Below are 17,739 nucleotides of genomic sequence, written 5' to 3'. Positions count from 1 at the left end.
TGATCATCGATCAATTTTACAAGCTAAATCTGTTTAGCTTTCTTGGGTTGCTTACTAAATAGTTAATCAGAGTTATTCTTATTATTGTTGTGGGGCTTTACCTTGTTTAGGGGGAGTTCTCAAACATGATTGAGGTAGTTCCCTTTATCAACATGGTTGAGGTAGTTCCCTTTATCATTAATAATAAAGGGAACTACCTCAATTACGTTCGAGAACTCTCCTTATTCTACACGAACCTCCACAACAATAATAAGAATAACCCCGATTAAATAAAATGATAACAATCCCAAGAAAGCTAAACATATTTTTCTTGAAAGATTGATCGATGATCAAGAAGAAAAGAGAATTTGTCCCTAACTTCAAGATTCCGAACTTTCCACAATCTAATTGATCAAACTAGATTGAAAGTCCTAAACATTCATTCTAAACATAATACAAAGAAAGCATAAGCTTGAGAGGTTAAACTCTAAGCATATTTCATTCAAATTCAAAGTCTTTTTTCAAATGTGGAGATTACAACCCTATTTAAACTAATTGAATAGATACCATGAAAGGATGCAACATTTCACTTATATTAGCTACATTCATGTAATACCTTTTCAACTACTCTAATAAATGTAAATTCATAACATTAATTAAATACAAGGGACGTTAATAATGTAAATGAATATGAATTTTTAGATTCACGATGGCTTTTGAATGACCAAATGACTCTTGGAGCTTCAATGGTTGCAACTCTTCACCATTGACTAGAAATTTATCAAAGAAAACCATTTAATCATTCTAGAAGTCTTTTAGCTCTAGCTCATCATTGGTTTTTGAGGCATAATGATTGCCTCATGATTAGATTGACTTGGAAAGCTCTCCCATGGATTTTCAACATGAGCTTTGATTGAGCTGGATTGAGCTTCATTTTTCTCTTGTAAAACTTCATGTTCTTCTATGATGGTCAGCTTCTTATCATTCTCCCATTCTTCGAGAAGATTCGTCCTCGAATCTTTAGGATCATCTTGTAAAGAAACTTTGTAATCATCTTGTCGAGCTCGTTCAAACAAGTGAATTGTAACATATTCATGTTTATTGAATAAGAACTTCATGTACTGAGTTATGCGCTTCTTTCTCCATGTCGTCAATGAGCCATTAAGAACATGAGAAAAAAAATTGGAAAGAACATTAGTTGGAGAATAAATCCGACATGCATGATTTTCTTTACTTGGTGATTTTTTTTTTCGCGGAAACTCTTTGGTGTTTCTTTTGTCTCACTTTTCTCTCTTGTTTTACACTCTTCTCTCTCCTCACTTTTGTCTAATTTTTTAGACTTCACATTGTCTTCACTTTTCTTTAGAGAATTGGTTATGATCTCATTCCATACACATAGGTTAAATATTTCCTCACTCTCCATGACAACTTTACCTTCTGATTCCTCTCCCAAATTTTGATGATCAGAATCATTCATCTCAACAACCCCATCATTGGAACCTTCCTTTCTTGTTGGTGGTGCATTTCTCTCATCTTGAAATGGTTGATCAATTTCTAGTAATAGACTATCTTCTTGATTTTTAATAGCTCACATGGCATGATTGCTTCTTGCTAGCTTTTGCAACTTTAGCTTTTCATTCAATCGAGATATGTAATCCATCAAATTACGTAACTCAACCAAACTTCCTCGAATATTATTCCAAAAATTATCATCGCTACTATCGGATGCACGATGATTTCTTCTTTTGTGAAACATACTATAAGACTTCTAATATCTCAAACTTTAGCAAATCTTATGGTATTCTTATGAGAAGCATGCAAGAAATTTCAAAATATCCTAGAAAACGAAAAGACACAAAATCTCGAATTTTTTTCTTTTAAAAAATTATGGAAAGATGCAAAAGACAATTTTTTTTTTCTAATTTTTCCAGCAAGTATAATATCAAGAAAATAAAAGGAGATGAAAAAGTCACTTTTTTTTTTGCTTTTTTTTTTTCCTTTTTGCAGCAAGCACAAATAACCTGTGAAGCAAGATAAATGAAAAGATGAAGATTCACAAGAAATATAGAAGTAGATGAAATTAAAGAAAGAAAGATGACATGGAAAAGAAAACAAGTAAGGATATAATATGTTTAGAGTACAAATAAACAAGTAACGTTTGAGAACTCTCCTCCTAAACAAGGTGAACCCCCACAACAGTAATAAGAATAACCCTAATTATCTATTTACTAAGCAACCCCAAGAAAGCTAAACAGATTTAGCTTGAAAAATTGATCAATGATCAAGAAGAAAGGAGAACTTGTTCCTGACTTCAAGATTTCGAACTTTCCACAATCTAATTGATCAAACTAGACTGAAATTCCTAATCGTACATTCTAAACACAAGAATACAAAGAAAGCATAAGCTTGAGAGGTTAAACTCTAAGAAGATTTCTTTCAAATTCAAAGTCTTGTTTTCAAATGTGGAGATTACAACCCTATTTAATTAAAATCTGAAACATTTAATTTAGAAAAACGTTTTTGTTGGATTCTTATAAAAAGAGAAATGATTGTTTGAAATGATATTTTTCTCTATTAAAAATGATTTAATTCTGAGCAAAGTCTCTACTTGATTCCAATCCTTCTTTGACGAGTGCACGTTTGAGAAGGGTATTTGTTAACTTTGGGGAGCAATCGACTTCTGGCGATTTACCACTGAGGTCGCGCCGATTTTGAAAGCAGTAGATCTTTTACGACATAGCAATGCTTGAGATCCAGAATTGACAGCGACTAACACAAAGTTGACAACAAGTTAGCTTTTTTAACATTCTCTTCAGAGTTTTATGGGACATGGAAGGATTTCTTTCTGGCTCTCATTCTGTAAGGGAGTTGATGGTGTATGGTTGTTGGTGTTTGCTTACTTTGATTTAATGCATTTACTTTTTTAAAAACCACCAAATATTTAGTCAGTTCCTTGGTATTAAATTATTACCTACATTTCTATATATTTCTATCGATATTTTCATATATGAACATAAGCGACAAACAACATGTCTATTATACCATTCAAAATTAATAAATTATTTGAAAAAAATAGCAACAAAATGTAGCCAACAAGAATAGAATATTAAAACAAATATTTAAACTCATTTGAAATTATAAAACATTTGTTTATTGAATTATTTATATGTTTTAAATTTATTAATCTAATTCTTTCATATATTTTATATACTTTGATATAAATCTTCATAAAATTGAGATTATCCGCATTTTCTTTTAAAACTATCGATATTTTAGGAGGTGTTTGTAGGTAGTCCACCCTATATTTGGAGCTCAAATTATAATAATATGTGCTTCAACTATTGTAACCTATAATTAACTCCACTATTTTTATTTTAAATTACGATATTTACTATTTATTTCTCATCCTCTCTTCCCTTATTTTTCAAGTGTTTACTATTTTACTAAAATAGTATCTACCATAAATAAAGATTATTAATAGGTTACCACTCAAATATACACAAATAATCATACCCACGTACTATAATAACCATCAAGGGTTATTTTGTAATTTCCTTAAAAAACTTTATTTAATTCCACCAGGGGGTCCTACATGCAGAAACCAATCAATTTGTAATCAGATTTATAGGACCTCTAATCACGCGCGGCTTCATCAGAGCCGTTCACAGCATAGAAAACAGCCCTAAATGTTTAAAAGAACGGTAAATATAATGCCACGTTGTAGATGAAGTAAATCAGAAGCCAGGAGGTTATGAAATGACGAAAATATCCTGTCCAGCAGACGCGTAAAATAATATATTCAGTGGGTGGTTTGGTCAAAGTGCTGGGTTGGTCTGGGACCCACTGTCACTTTCATCCTTTTTTGTCAAATAATTGTTGAAAATTAGCTCTCACTCGCCTGACTGGCGCGTGTGTTTCACCCTAAAATTACTGCATTTGATACCAACATAATTGGAAGGAAATCAAAAAACATCATTTTCATTTTAACCGTTTTTCAGTAATTAATCACTTTCTTGTATTGGATATATACATATTTTTAAATCAATAATGAGATGCAAAAAACTGATTTTTAGTTTTAATTTAGTAAATATAATAATTAAAATACTGTTATGAAGAAAGAAAATAAAAATTATAACTGTTTTCTTCCAATTATACTAAACTAATATAGTAATAGATTAATGTTTGATTTAATCCCCAATCTAGAATAATTTAACTCACCAATATATATTTTTCAATTAAGATGAAAAAAATATAAATCATTTCACGGATTGTTTATTTGATTTTTTTATTTAATCAAATTAACTATTAAAGCTACATAGAGTAAAACTCACACCTTCAATTGTTACTACTGCTCTTTTGCCACTTAATACCTGTATTGATTTGTTGTACTAAATTTGACAAACGTTAATAATTTTTTAGTTAAACTTGAACATTCTTATCTTGGGTTTAGAATTTATTTTTTCTTTCTCAATTCAATTATAATTATGTGGATAAGACGTCATTTACCATATTCAACATTAATTGTTATATTTCTACACCTATGATTATTGAACTCAGAAGAAATATATACAGTTTAGATTAAATCGATGGATATAAACCTAGCTTAAACGTCAACTTACTTTTAACAAAAGAAAAAAAATCAGATATTCAAACTTCAACTAGTCAACTAAAAATTGAATTTGGATAATAAATCTTCAACATTAATTATATTTTCTTTTTTTAGACCAATTTATTATATTTTCAGAAGGCGAAACAATAATACCACAATAAAATAAGAACACGAAATAAAACTTTATAATATATACTAAAAAAGCAAGCTCATAATTGCAACACATTTGACACTGCCATCCAAAAGCAGTGCACGGAAAATCTGCAGAAGAAATTATTAAAATTGGGCCACATGCAATATCAGCACTGGCCCATTTAAGCCCAATTATAATTCCCCTCCTAACTCAACAACTTTTTTTTTTTTTTCCTTTCTTTTTTCTAATAGAAAATATCCCAACACAACAACTTTTCAAAATATTAAGAAGGCTAAATTATTTTTTAAAAATCCTTGAATTTTGTACTTTTATGTCAAAAGTTTAAAAAGTATCTTAAAAGTTAAAAAAACTCCAAATGGTTAGTGTATGAATAGAAAACGTTAATATCTCGTTGCAAAAATATCTCTAAACTTTCAAAAATTGCATTAGGACCCTTACCTTGAAAACAAAAAGTTAAAAATAATCTTACCTATTATCTACATCCATCACTTCTTTCTTCCATTTCCTCTTTCTCCTTTGCTCCCGTCTTTGATATAACACTAACATTAAGAATAGCTTTGAAGTTGTTTGAAGTTTTTTGGGTACTTTTGAAACATTTCAACATTTATGCATATTTTTTAAAACGAAACATTAATGATTTCCATCCAAAACTAATAATAGGGGTATTTTTGAATTTTTATTTGAAAGTTTAGGGATATTTTTTAAAACTTTTGAAAGTTTAAGATATTTTCGACACGAAGTGTAAAGTTTGAGGACATTTTCTATAATTTAACCTATAAAAATTATTTTGTGAAATTATTAATACAACTGAAAAATTTTCATTGGTTGATATATGAAAAATAAATATCTCGAATTTATATGTAATAACCATTAGAGAACATGTATACTTCTAAATAAATGTTCAATGACCATTATTAGAACACAATTATATCGTGATGTTTGATGACTAAGATTTGAAATGTCGAGATTTTAATTTTATGAAACATCCATGAAATATCGATATCAAAGGATATTTTTGAAAAAGTTATAAAAACAAAATATCACAAAAACTATTTTTAATTAATAAATGAACACTTTACATTTTTTAAACAAGTTAAAATATTGATTATTTATATTATATTCATATCAATAACTTTTTTTTTTTGCTTATTTATGATATTTCATGATTTTTTTATAATATAATAAAAATGATCATTTCAAAGGTTTTTAGACTACTTTACCACCTCCTAAGTCCCAAGGGGGTTAGTTAAGTAGTACAGTTTGATATTTTTCTCTATCGTTCTAAGTGACTCGGAGCTTCTTTTCAAAAAATTAATGTTATTTATCTTTACTACAATTCGATATCTTTATAAAATATTAGAACATTATTTTAAATATAAAAATATCAATGAAAATTTAATACAGTGATGACTGTATTTAATAATTCGTAGAAATTAAAAATAATCCGCAGATTTTTTTCCCTCTTAATTGGGCGTCAGATAGGTGAAAAGAATCTAAAATATAAAGTCGTGTACAACACGCGCTTAAAGCACGTAATTAAGAAAAGTAAAAAAAAAAAAAAGGAAAAAGAGAAATGACGTTAGAACCACGGGCAGGAGCAAAAGCAACACGGAAGCTAATACGGGCAACGGGCAGCACAATACGCCGTCTTGAAGAGCACTGTTTTTACGCATAAGGGTTAAAATAAGAAAAGTGGAAATGAAAACTTGATACCGAAGGAGGACAAAACCTTAGGTTCAGAATCCGAAGCTGAGGTTCGGTTTAGGCTTGGACCTCACAGATGCCTCACGAAAAAGCCAAACCAGCATCGAAAATAATGTACCAAAGCAAAAGGGTGGAGAGATAAGAGAGAGAGAGTGAATTCTAGAGAGAGAAAATTTTGGTAGTGAGAGAGAGAGAGAGAGAGGAGGGAAAGGGATGGGTCAGATCGTGAAGAGGAAGAAGAAAGGTAGACCATCGAAGGCAGATCTGGCACGGCGGTCCGGTGGAGGACTGACATCGTCGGAATCAGAACCGCGGCGGAGTCTCCGTCGCCGGAATGTGAGGTATAACATCGATTACGACGACTTTCTTGAAGAAGACGATGACGATGAGGAAGAAGACGAGAGGAGGAGAGAGAAGAAGCTTAAGCTTGTTGTGAAGCTGAACCAAGGAAGAGATGGAACGCATCTATCTCCAGTGGACGGACTTTCTAGGTCAGAGGCGCGTGATGCACACGCGCTTGAGTATGGTTCGTCGGCGTCGGAAGGTGAAGAAGATGAACCAGAGAGGAAGCCATTGAAGAAGAGGAGGATTATTGGTGAAGAAGAGGATGAAGATGATGACTACGATGATCAAATTCGTGGAGATGAAAATGAAGACGATGACATTGATGAGGTACTTAACCAGAATACTGCTGTGGATTGATCTATTGGAAGAAAAGATTATGAACAAGAGAGGTTGTGGAAAATTAGTGAGTGAGTGAAAACAGAGTGGGGATTTGGGAAGTGTATGGTTTAACAGAGAGGAGTGTCCAGCTCAGCTGAGATCACTGAGATTTTTATGCAATTGGTCCAGACTTCAAAATTACTCTTACCCCTTTCCCATTTCTCGAATTTCCGTTTCACTTTCTCTCACTAGGTCTTTGGAATGTGTCGGGGATTTGAGAGCTATTAAGGATTTTGAGGTCAACCGTCAAAAACTAACACCCCTACAGAATCTGATCACACTCTCCCACCTTTCTCTCTCCACCATTCACTCAATCACTCATTTTTTTCTCTTTCTCTCTCCCTTTATCTTTCCATGTTGTCTGCCTTATCTGTCTCTGTCTCTGTCTCTTTCTATACTTGTTTATGACTCGTGTTGTATGAGAATTTATGAGTTTGTTTAATGCCTTTTTGTTTGACACAATGGATTTTGACAGGAAAGGGGAAGGAAGGTGGGCTCAAAAGGGTCCGACTCTGTTCCAGGTTTGTGTTCTTTTTTCAATTGAAATTTGTGATTCTAGTTTGTGGGTTTATTCCTAATTTGTCTTTTTTGATCTTTGAGCTTTGTATTTGAATTGGGTTTGTCTAATGTGTGATGTTTCTTTGATCAGGGACTCCCTCAGATCGATCATCCGGGATACCATTACCTGATAAGAAGACATTGGAGTTGATCCTTGACAAACTTCAGAAGTATGGGGGGCATTGAATCTGTTTTATCTTTTGGATTTTGTTATGATATGAAATTCCAATTTTTTTTTAGAATTAACATCTGAAATGGTGGCAGGAAGGATACTTATGGTGTCTACGCTGAACCAGTTGATCCTGAAGAGGTCTGCGATTTTCATCCCTCTTATGTGGTTGTTTCAGCGTTCCTCAACATCCAAATTTGAAATAATGTTTGTTTGTTGTAGCTTCCTGACTATCACGATGTCATTGATCATCCTATGGACTTTGCTACCGTGAGGAATAAGTTGGCCAACGGATCATATTCAACTTTGGAACAATTTGAGGTGGGTGCCCAATTCTTTGGTTGGAGAGTTTTCTTCTACATGCACGTGCCTTTGAGGTTTTCCGTTTGCTGAGTTTTGGGAGCCAAAACTTGTCCTGGCTTTTCCCAGCCTTTGACGATCCAACGGTCAATTAGTTGTGGAATGCCGCTAATGGGGGGCTGACTTAGCGACAAACATGGTGCCATTCATCCCTTCATTGGATGTGTTAATGTGCCTGCCAGTACTGTGTTTCTTTGTCTCCTTTGGGTGGGGGTTGGAACAGTTGTCAGAATATCATTGCTTTGTACGTTGACGGCTGATCTTCTCTTTTCTTTCTTACTCCTTTCCTTTTCTTTCTTCTTCTTCTTCTTCTTCTTCTTCTTTAAGGCGTTGTAGCTTTAAGCTCCCCAGGCTAACATGTAAAGCCACCATTGATTGCGGAATGGATTTTCGGTTTTCAATGGTTGTTGGTAACTTGCCTGCTAATCTTCCAGCTGACTTTCTGACTTCCATCCAATCTGTAATGCTGACATAGATCTCAATCCTGAATGGTTTTAAGTGTTTGCTCATCCAGTGAAGCTTAGAAATCCCAGGAGGGTGGAAATTCATTTGGTTGAACTCTCTTCTCGTAGGCCTATCGAAGTCTTCATTTTCCTGCAGGATCATCCCTCAGCCCGGCTGAAAAGTTTATCAATCTCATCTCTGTAGTTTGGTTTCAAATACAAAGTGTATCTCTGCATTTCAACATTCTTAGCCAAGTTTAAAAGTGGTGTCTTCCATTCATGAAGAAAACTCCAAATGATTCTGCTATGTTTCACTTTTTTGAGATGTTGAAACTTGCAATGAAAGATTCTTGACAAAAGGAAGAGAGTACACGAGGAAATTTTGGATTTAGTTTGTTTCATGGGTCCTAGTTGGCTTGTCATTTTGAAAACCTTTGTAGTCTCTCTTTCTCACACTCATTTAAATTAATTTGAGATTTTTTTTTTTAATCTTCTGGCTTGCTGGTTTCAGTTAGGCTTTTTATCCTTTCTCTTTGCTTGTATGTATTGGCCATCAAATTATCAGTGCTTCGCCTCTATGCTGTGCCTTGCATTTTGTTCTCGGCCTAACTCAGGAGCTGTTTTGGGTGAATGGAGGTTCTTTCCTTCAGAAGCAGTGATTTTATTTTCTTTTCCAAGGGAGGGGCGGATGTTTCATTCTAGTTTGCTTCATAATGTTGTTTATGGTGACTATATAGTTGGCCATTATCTACTACTTTAGTCAAACCTTGTTTCGAGAATAATGCTTGAGGTAGGGCTTACTATATTTTGTTAATTATTTAGCTTCTTGGATGCAGAGTGATGTTTTCCTGATATGCTCAAATGCGATGCAATACAATTCACCAGAAACCATTTACCACAAACAGGTATAATGATTGACTTTTCAAATTTCTTTATTTCCTGCCTTCTCAGTTAGTTAACGTACTTGTTTTGTAAAGGCACGTTCCATTCAAGAGCTAGCCAAGAAGAAATTCGAGAGAGTAAGAAATGAAGTTGAACGCTCTGAGAAAGAGTTGAAGTTGGAGCAGAGTACGAAATCCAATTCTTACATCAAGAAGCAACCACCAAAGAAACCCTTTTTCAGGACTTTGCAGGAACCCATTGGATCTGATTTTTCCTCAGGTGCAACCCTTGCTGCCACGGGAGATGTACAGAACAGTTCCAATCCAATCCAAGGTGTCGGCTACGAGGTACCTAGCAATATGGACGGGCAAGTAGAGGGTAGTTCCTCCTTCTTTGATGCTACTAATCAGGACAAGGCTGAAGAGCTCTTCTCAGGTATTGTTCAATAGGAACTGATGCAGTCTAGTTTCAAACTACCCATGTAAATCCCTGAGATAGCTGAGGCATAATTTTTAGTTAAGATTCAGGATGGAATTTTCCCTTCTTCTTTTTCTTCTATATCCCATAGATCTGCTTGATTAGTCGTTACATTCACTCTGCAAGCAAATTTTTTTGTCCAGACATCTGAATCAATTTTTGTTTACTTCTAATTTTTATAGGAAAGGGTCTTCTAGGTAAATTGGGGAGAAAGACATCTGTGCTTGATGACAACCGGCGTGCAACTTACAACATTTCTAATTCACCAGCGCCAAGATCAGAGTCAATATTTTCAACCTTCGAGGATGAAATAAGACAGCTTGTTGCGGTATTGTCACAAAGAAACTGGTCTCTGCAGTCACTAGTGGGTGGCCTTATCATGTGATTTTCATTTTTTTTCCATTTGTATTTTGGTAATCAGGTGGGGCTTCATGCGGAGTATTCCTATGCTAGGAGTCTCGCTCGATTTGCTGCAACACTCGGTCCTATTGCGTGGAAAGTTGCCTCCCAGAGGATTGAGCAGGCTGTACCTGTTGGATGTAAATTCGGCCGTGGTTGGGTGGGAGAATATGAGCCACTTCCAACCCCTGTATTAATGTTTGAGAACCACAACAAGAAGGAGCCTGATTTCAATCGTAACTTGCATTCTACCAGCGAATTAAGAAAGGATGGAAAGCCTTCAGATACTCCTTTGCCTAAGAAGGAACATTCTCTTAGTGCACCAAGAACAGAAGTGAATGGTCTTGCTAGAGGATCCACCTTAGATGGGAAGTCATCTTTCTTTAAGTCCACCCCAAATCCCGGTCCTCCTCAGCAAAACCAGCAGACCAAGGATTTTACTGAGGTAGAGAAGATCAAAAAGCAAGTTGAGTTAAATTCCTTGCCCTCACCAAAACAAAATAAAGTTGATCTTGGTGTGGAGAAGCAAGCCAATTCAAACGTGACCAGGTCTAGAGATATGACATCGGTAAACTTAAATCTTGTTCAATCCGTGCCTTATAAACTGCCTGGTGTTAATGGTGGCGTTGTAACTGGGGGATTGCCTAATGGAAAATTCCCGAGCAATTGTTTGAATAGTCCACGGGCTGCTTTATCATCTTCTAGCTTGCCTTCTCAAACGGCCCCAGTGGCAACTTCTCATGGACAGGACCTGGGTCCCAGTAAGCCAGTACAATTGATGAGAATGATGTCTGAAAGAGCCCCAAAACAAGAGAACTTATCCAATCAATCTTCATCTGATTCTCTGCCAACTTTGTCATCAGCTCCTTCCGCAACGAGAGACGATTCTAATAATGCTGCAGCAGTAGCTTCTCGTGCATGGATGTCCATTGGGGCTGGAGGGTTTAAACAAGTCAGAGATAATTCTGCACCTAAAGGTCAAATCTCTGCAGATTCATTATATAATCCAGCTCGGGAATTTCATCCGCAAATGACACGAGCATGGGGGGAGTTTCGTGCTGGAGGCAATCAGCTCCAATCTGAGAAGAGCAATTTCCCTATGCAGGCATTTGTTTCACAAGCCACTCTTGTACCAAATGAACAACAGCTGCAAAACCGGTCCATGATTTACCCTCAGCTAGTCCAGGCTGACATGTCTAAGTTCCAGTTGCAGTCGACTTGGCGAACTCTCAGCCCACATAACCAACCAAGGAAGAAACAGGAAATGCTTCCTCCCGACTTGAATATCGGTTTTCAGTCTCCTGGGTCTCCCGTGAAACAATCCTCTAGTGTTTTGGTTGACTCCCAGCAGCCAGACCTAGCCTTGCAACTTTAAGTGAAGGCTAGTCATGTGAAAAAGATTCTTTCTAGGAACCTGCAACCTTTGGGGATAAAACTGAGACAACCTTTCTTCCATGTTGCACCAAATATGAGCACAAACAGATTATTGGTACGACACAGATGATTTGCATTCGGAACAAACTCAAAAACCTTACCAGTCTTCAATCCGGTATTTATAGGCATCCTGATTTATATATTGGAAATGAGGAATGTCCACAGCAAGCAATATCTATCTGGATGTGGGATGCTGCTTCTGTTGCAGTTGAGGAAAGAATTTTTAGCAGGCGACATTTTTTTTCTTCCAGTTTTCCGATTGCTGTCGAGAAAAAGGACCATCGCTTCACTGCCTTGCAGAAAGTTCCAGACTGGTCCCTAATGTCAGGTATATCCCCCACCATTGAAAATGAATGGAAAGAAAAAAATGATTTGCTTGTCATTGTTTTGAGGTGCTGAAAAAGTTTCTATCTGAGAAATTGAGGATACAGGTTTAGTTTTGCCTTGTAGAGTAGTCACAGGTGGATGGATAAATTAGATTCTCTGTAATTACTTGGATAAAATCCCACTTCCATGTAGTTCTGCTGCTTTAATACATGCAAAATTTACCCAGCAATGCCATAATGTTGTAACTATTGTATGCCAGTTGTGCTGTTTTTGCCAATTAATTTTGATTGTTTATTTGGCTCACCATGTCATCTCTGATTTGGTGTGTGTTTTCTTGGATATTTGATTGATGAACTGGATTTGAAATTTAAATCTTGTTGCATGTCTAGAGTGATTTTTGCCCTTAAAAGTTATTTTTTCATGTTCAAAATCCTTCCGAAACACATTTTTAATTATTCAAATTAACTTAACATTTAAGCTTCTGTTAACTATTTTTTTTTTGTTTTTTGTTTTAAAAAATTAAGTCTATCTTCTTTCCATTTCTTATCATGATTTACATCTATTTCGTTTTTTGATTTTGTTAGTCTAGGCTACTAGATTTGATATTTTTCATTCTATTTGTTTATTTAGATTTCATTTTAAATAGATTTTCAAAAGGATATATTTGTCCATTTTAAAATTAAATAAATTAAAGAATTAAGGTGTTTAGACATTTTTTATGTAAAAAATGGAACTAGACATATTAAAAAATGTCTTAGACAAGCGGCGTTAGACATATTTTGAGTGAAAAATGGAACTAGACATTTTTTAAAATATTGTCTTAGACAAGTGGCGTTATTTAATTTGTCAATCTTCATACCGGTCTTTTCCAATGTAATTTGAGGACACGTAGATTTGTAATTGGATCTCTAATTTATCAATAATTAATTTAAATTAATGATGTGATAATTTGTTATTGAACAAACTTTCTCACTAACAACAATATCTAAATGTGAATAAAATTATAAAGTTATTTCTATTTCATTAATTTAACCAAAGTTAAAAAAAAGTTTAACGTATTAGTAAATTTATGTTGTTGAGAATAAAGGTAAGAAAACTATAATAATTGTAACACAATGGAATTTTTAAAAAGGAAAAATAAATAGTTACACTAAAACTAAAATTAAGAAAATTAAATTAATTTTTACCAAATATCTCTCTAATATTATCAACTCTCCTCTCGAGATAAAAAAAAAAAAAAAGTAATTTGTTCTTAAAATAAATAATGACTAGGTAATAATTATTGTTTTAAATTTGTTAGTCTCATTTTATAAGAAAAAAAACTACAAACATTAATAGAAATATCTTAATTCAAAGATAAAACTATATCATATTCAATTTTGATTTATGCTTATTTTACTAAATCTTCATATAATGCAACTTAACAAGATACTTGATTTTCATGTATTTTTTAAAAATCTTGTTTATCAAATGAATTTCCATCTAGATCTAAAAAAAAGAAATAGAAAAGAAATAGAAAATCCATCTGATTTAAGTGTTTGTTTCAATAACTAGGAACCTAAAAAATTTTAATTAAAAAAATGATATAAATGAAAGATTTAATGAAAAAAAATTCAATTTTCCCTCTCACACAATCTAAATCCATGCAATTCCAAGATTTATGCATTTCACTTGATAAAAATCCTATTCCAATTTTCTCATTCACTTTTAGTTGCTTGATCTTCTACTAAATATTATTCTCAAAAAATATAATTAATCCATACCTGATAATAAGGGTCCGTTTGGATTGACTAAAGAAAAAATGTTTTTCAAAAAAATCAATTTTATTTTATAATAGTCTAAAATAAATTTTGAAATTGTTTCCAAAACTATTTTGGTCTGGTTACCAAACACATTAATTTTCTCTACAAATGACTTATTTTTCAAAATTAAATAATTAAAAAATTAAACTAAATACGTCCTAATTCAAACATCCTTCCATGAATTGGATATGAACACTCATCTTTTGTCTCGTTCATCCCTAAAATTGAGGTAAATAAAAAAAAAAAAACGAACGAAAACAAAAATATATTTCAATCTTGTTTTATTGAATAATCACTATATATTCTCATTTTAAGTATCTAAAAACTCCAAAAACGGCCCGTTACAAACATGCCAAAATAAGATATAAAAATTAGACTCATGTCCATGCAATTTAAAATTTACAAAAACAGCAAAATCAGTCAACCCAACCTGAGGCATTGGAACTGAAAAGTAAAAATGCACGCATTGATTCATTGATCGTATAGAATTTGATTGCTATCCGATTGCTATGTGATTACTATCTAAATTTTATTTAATATTGATTGCTATACGATTTCTAATAATAATAGATTGTACTCTGATTGTTGTTTGATTACTATCTGATACTACTTGCCAATTATATCGATTATTATCTGATTTTTACTTCACTTTCGATTACTTGAACTTTAGTTCTTTCTCTTTTACTTTTACACATTTTGTCATTTCAACTTTATTTTTTTTAACTTCCCATTTCTTTTATTTTTACAATGACTTATATACACCATCGACAGAGAATCATGGTGATTGATTCTTCTTTTCCTCCTTCAATAGTTTAAGCATGAAAGCTTAGTCTGGCTAGTAATACTGATTGCTAATTGATTGTTGCCTGATTACTATTTGATACTTATACTTAATGATACAGATTGCTATTTGATTGTTATTTGATATGGATTGTTATCAAATTGCTATCTTATACTGATTTGTTATTTGATTGCTATTTTATATAAATTGTTATCTAGTTTTCAATGGTACCGATTATTATTTGATGGTTATCTGATTACTTTAATATTGGTTATCAATGTTATCTGACTATTGTTTGATTACTATATAATACTAATTGTCAATAATACTGATTGCTATCTAATTACTATTTGATACTAATTGTTAACGATATCAATTTCTATATGACTTTTATTTGATTATTACCAGATATTGATTGCTATTTGATTGTTGTGTGATTACTATTTGATGATGATTATTAATGATACTAAATAGTTTTCTGATTACTATTTGATCTAACACTTGGAGATATCGGTTGCTATTTGATGATACGGATTGTTATCTAATTATTGTTATCTTGTATTGTGATTACTAATGATACATTGATTTACTATCTAATTGTTACCTAATTATTTGATATTGATTGTAATATGATTGCTAATGATGTCTTATTATAATAAGATACAACTCATTAGATATCATCTAATTAGGTGTCACTTAGCAATCTATTAAAATTGTCAAATGGAAATCAAATAACAACCACATTGATATATAAATATATAGTTATAAAAATCGTAATAAGGTAAATCAAATATCAATTAAATAGTAATCACATGAAAATCAAAATAAACAATCACAACATAAGTACTACTCAATATTAAACCAAAATATGAACTAAGGAAACCCAAATCCGACCATTATTGATGAATCTACACTCCACAAACTCTTAAAATCACAGCAAAATCACATCAATATAATAGAAAAACGGACATGGAAAGATAACCAAAAAGAATTAAAGAACAGAATGATAAGTATCACTCACCGATCTCATGAATTCCTCTTTTTTGTTCACCATAATTCACCATTTTTGCTACACCTTCTATATCGTGCAAATCCTTCAGAATGATTTGTTTGTTGATATACAAGAGTATGGGTAGGCACCTTCGACTCTGTCGAAGACGCTGCCCGTGCTTACGACAATCCCCGATTTTGATTAGACCTACTTCCAGTAGTTTGAGCTCCACCGTTGAATCCTTCAGTAGCCCTCGATCTCCTTCTACCGCCGTTACTACGACGACTTCTCCATCCCATCGTTACCTACGCACTCCGCCGCTTCTCCCGGAGGATTCCCATAGTGATTGCGATTCCTCATCCTTCATTATCGACGACGGCAATGACATCGCTTCCTCCGCCGTGGTTCCTTTGAAACCTCCTCTGCCTTTCGATCTCAACATTCAACCTTCTGATCTTCTTGATTTTAGCGCCGATGATCTGCGATGTACTGCGTTGTGCCTTTGCCACCGATGGTTGATTGTTGAGCCAGGCCAAGCAACTTCTGTTGACTTCCCAGATATTGTTCAGAGACTCTATTTCGTGGGAGAGTTTAGTTTTGAGCAATGAAACACATATACTTGACGTAAAACAAAGAATCCGTATCAGCCATATCAGATACCGATATTTTTATATACTTCTTTTGATGAGCGATTTGATATATCTATTTTTTTGCTTATTTTTTTTTAAGAAAAAAAAAATAAACACCTCGTCTAATCTTTTTCAATCCAAAATTACATAATCTATATTTTAAGCAGAAAAATGTATATCAATATCCTCGTTTTTTTAGAAATATATACTAAAATAATATATAAAAAATGACGTATCCTTTAACGTATCCGTATCTTAGATTTTTAGAAATTAACAATCATCGTATCTAATCATATTCGTATTGTGTAGTCGTATCCGTGTCAGTGCTTCATAGGCTTTGAGAAGGGAATAAAAAATGGAGAAGAAGAAGAATGAATCTAATTATGAGGATAATTTTGGAATAAAAAAAAATAAAAGATCAGAAATCCACTCTTAATAATAACGTGATTTTAGTCCTTCAAATCAGATTGCCATATTTGTAATATTTAAAAAGTTGATGACATGGGTGCTAAATCATAATTTTGATTTACTATCCACTATAATTTCCCAAAACTTAATTATGATAGGTAAATTCAAGGTACTCGATATTCTTAACTACTAAATTATGTTCAAAGTGATGAATAAAAAAATCAATTAAAATATAAAAAAAAAGTAAGAAGAATTTGCGATGTATCAAATTATGGATTTTTTTTTTGAAATAATGTTTTTTTAATAAATAATGGCAAAAATGGGGTTGGAGGGAAACAATTTCTAAGAATAGGTGTTTTGGAAAAGTATTGACAAAACTAGGGTAGTGGAATCATGTACCGGGTACACGATTTCCATGTGGCATACTCATGTACCCGGAACACGAGTACTATTTAATCCAGTCAACTGACCACGTCGGCTGACTGGTTGACCGGTCAAGCGAACTTGTGTACCCAGTACACGATTTGCTTATAAATTTTTCTTTTTTTTAAAGTTTGTTAACTATTGTTTTTTTAATTGTTAAACTTAATTATATAACTTAATTCCTTCATTATTTCTTATAATTATTTTTTTAATTGTTAAACTTAATTATTAAACTTAATTCTTTCATTATTAAACTTAATTATATATTTAATCTACAATGAAAATATCTTGCACTCATATTAAAAAAAAAAAATACTATGATATTAAAGAATATTTACAATTAGTTCTTTAATTTACAATTTGAAAATGATACAATGTGGAATTTAAAAACAACCCCCCTAGCCCTTACTCCTCATGGGGGTTGTCTTCGTGTCCCTCTAATTTAGGTTCACTCCGTTGTCGTTGTCGTCTACGACGAATACACCTT

General features: G+C 33.0%; 1 protein-coding gene across 1 annotated transcript; it reads left to right on the top strand.

Moving 5' to 3' along the window:
* Positions 1-6,548: 6,548 nt before the first annotated feature.
* LOC120085446 lies at positions 6,549-12,521 on the top strand. The gene is made up of 9 exons (XM_039041405.1): positions 6,549-7,118; positions 7,645-7,690; positions 7,819-7,897; positions 7,992-8,037; positions 8,119-8,217; positions 9,536-9,604; positions 9,677-10,016; positions 10,241-10,386; positions 10,480-12,521. Exons 1-9 carry the CDS (start codon positions 6,660-6,662, stop codon positions 11,830-11,832), a joined length of 2,637 nt encoding a protein of 878 aa, XP_038897333.1. The 5' UTR covers positions 6,549-6,659; the 3' UTR covers positions 11,833-12,521.
* Positions 12,522-17,739: the final 5,218 nt, after the last annotated feature.

The sequence above is a fragment of the Benincasa hispida genome, chromosome 9 (genome assembly GCF_009727055.1).
Source record: "Benincasa hispida cultivar B227 chromosome 9, ASM972705v1, whole genome shotgun sequence".
Lineage (NCBI taxonomy): Eukaryota > Viridiplantae > Streptophyta > Magnoliopsida > Cucurbitales > Cucurbitaceae > Benincasa > Benincasa hispida.
This window is presented reverse-complemented; position numbering and strand designations above follow the sequence as displayed.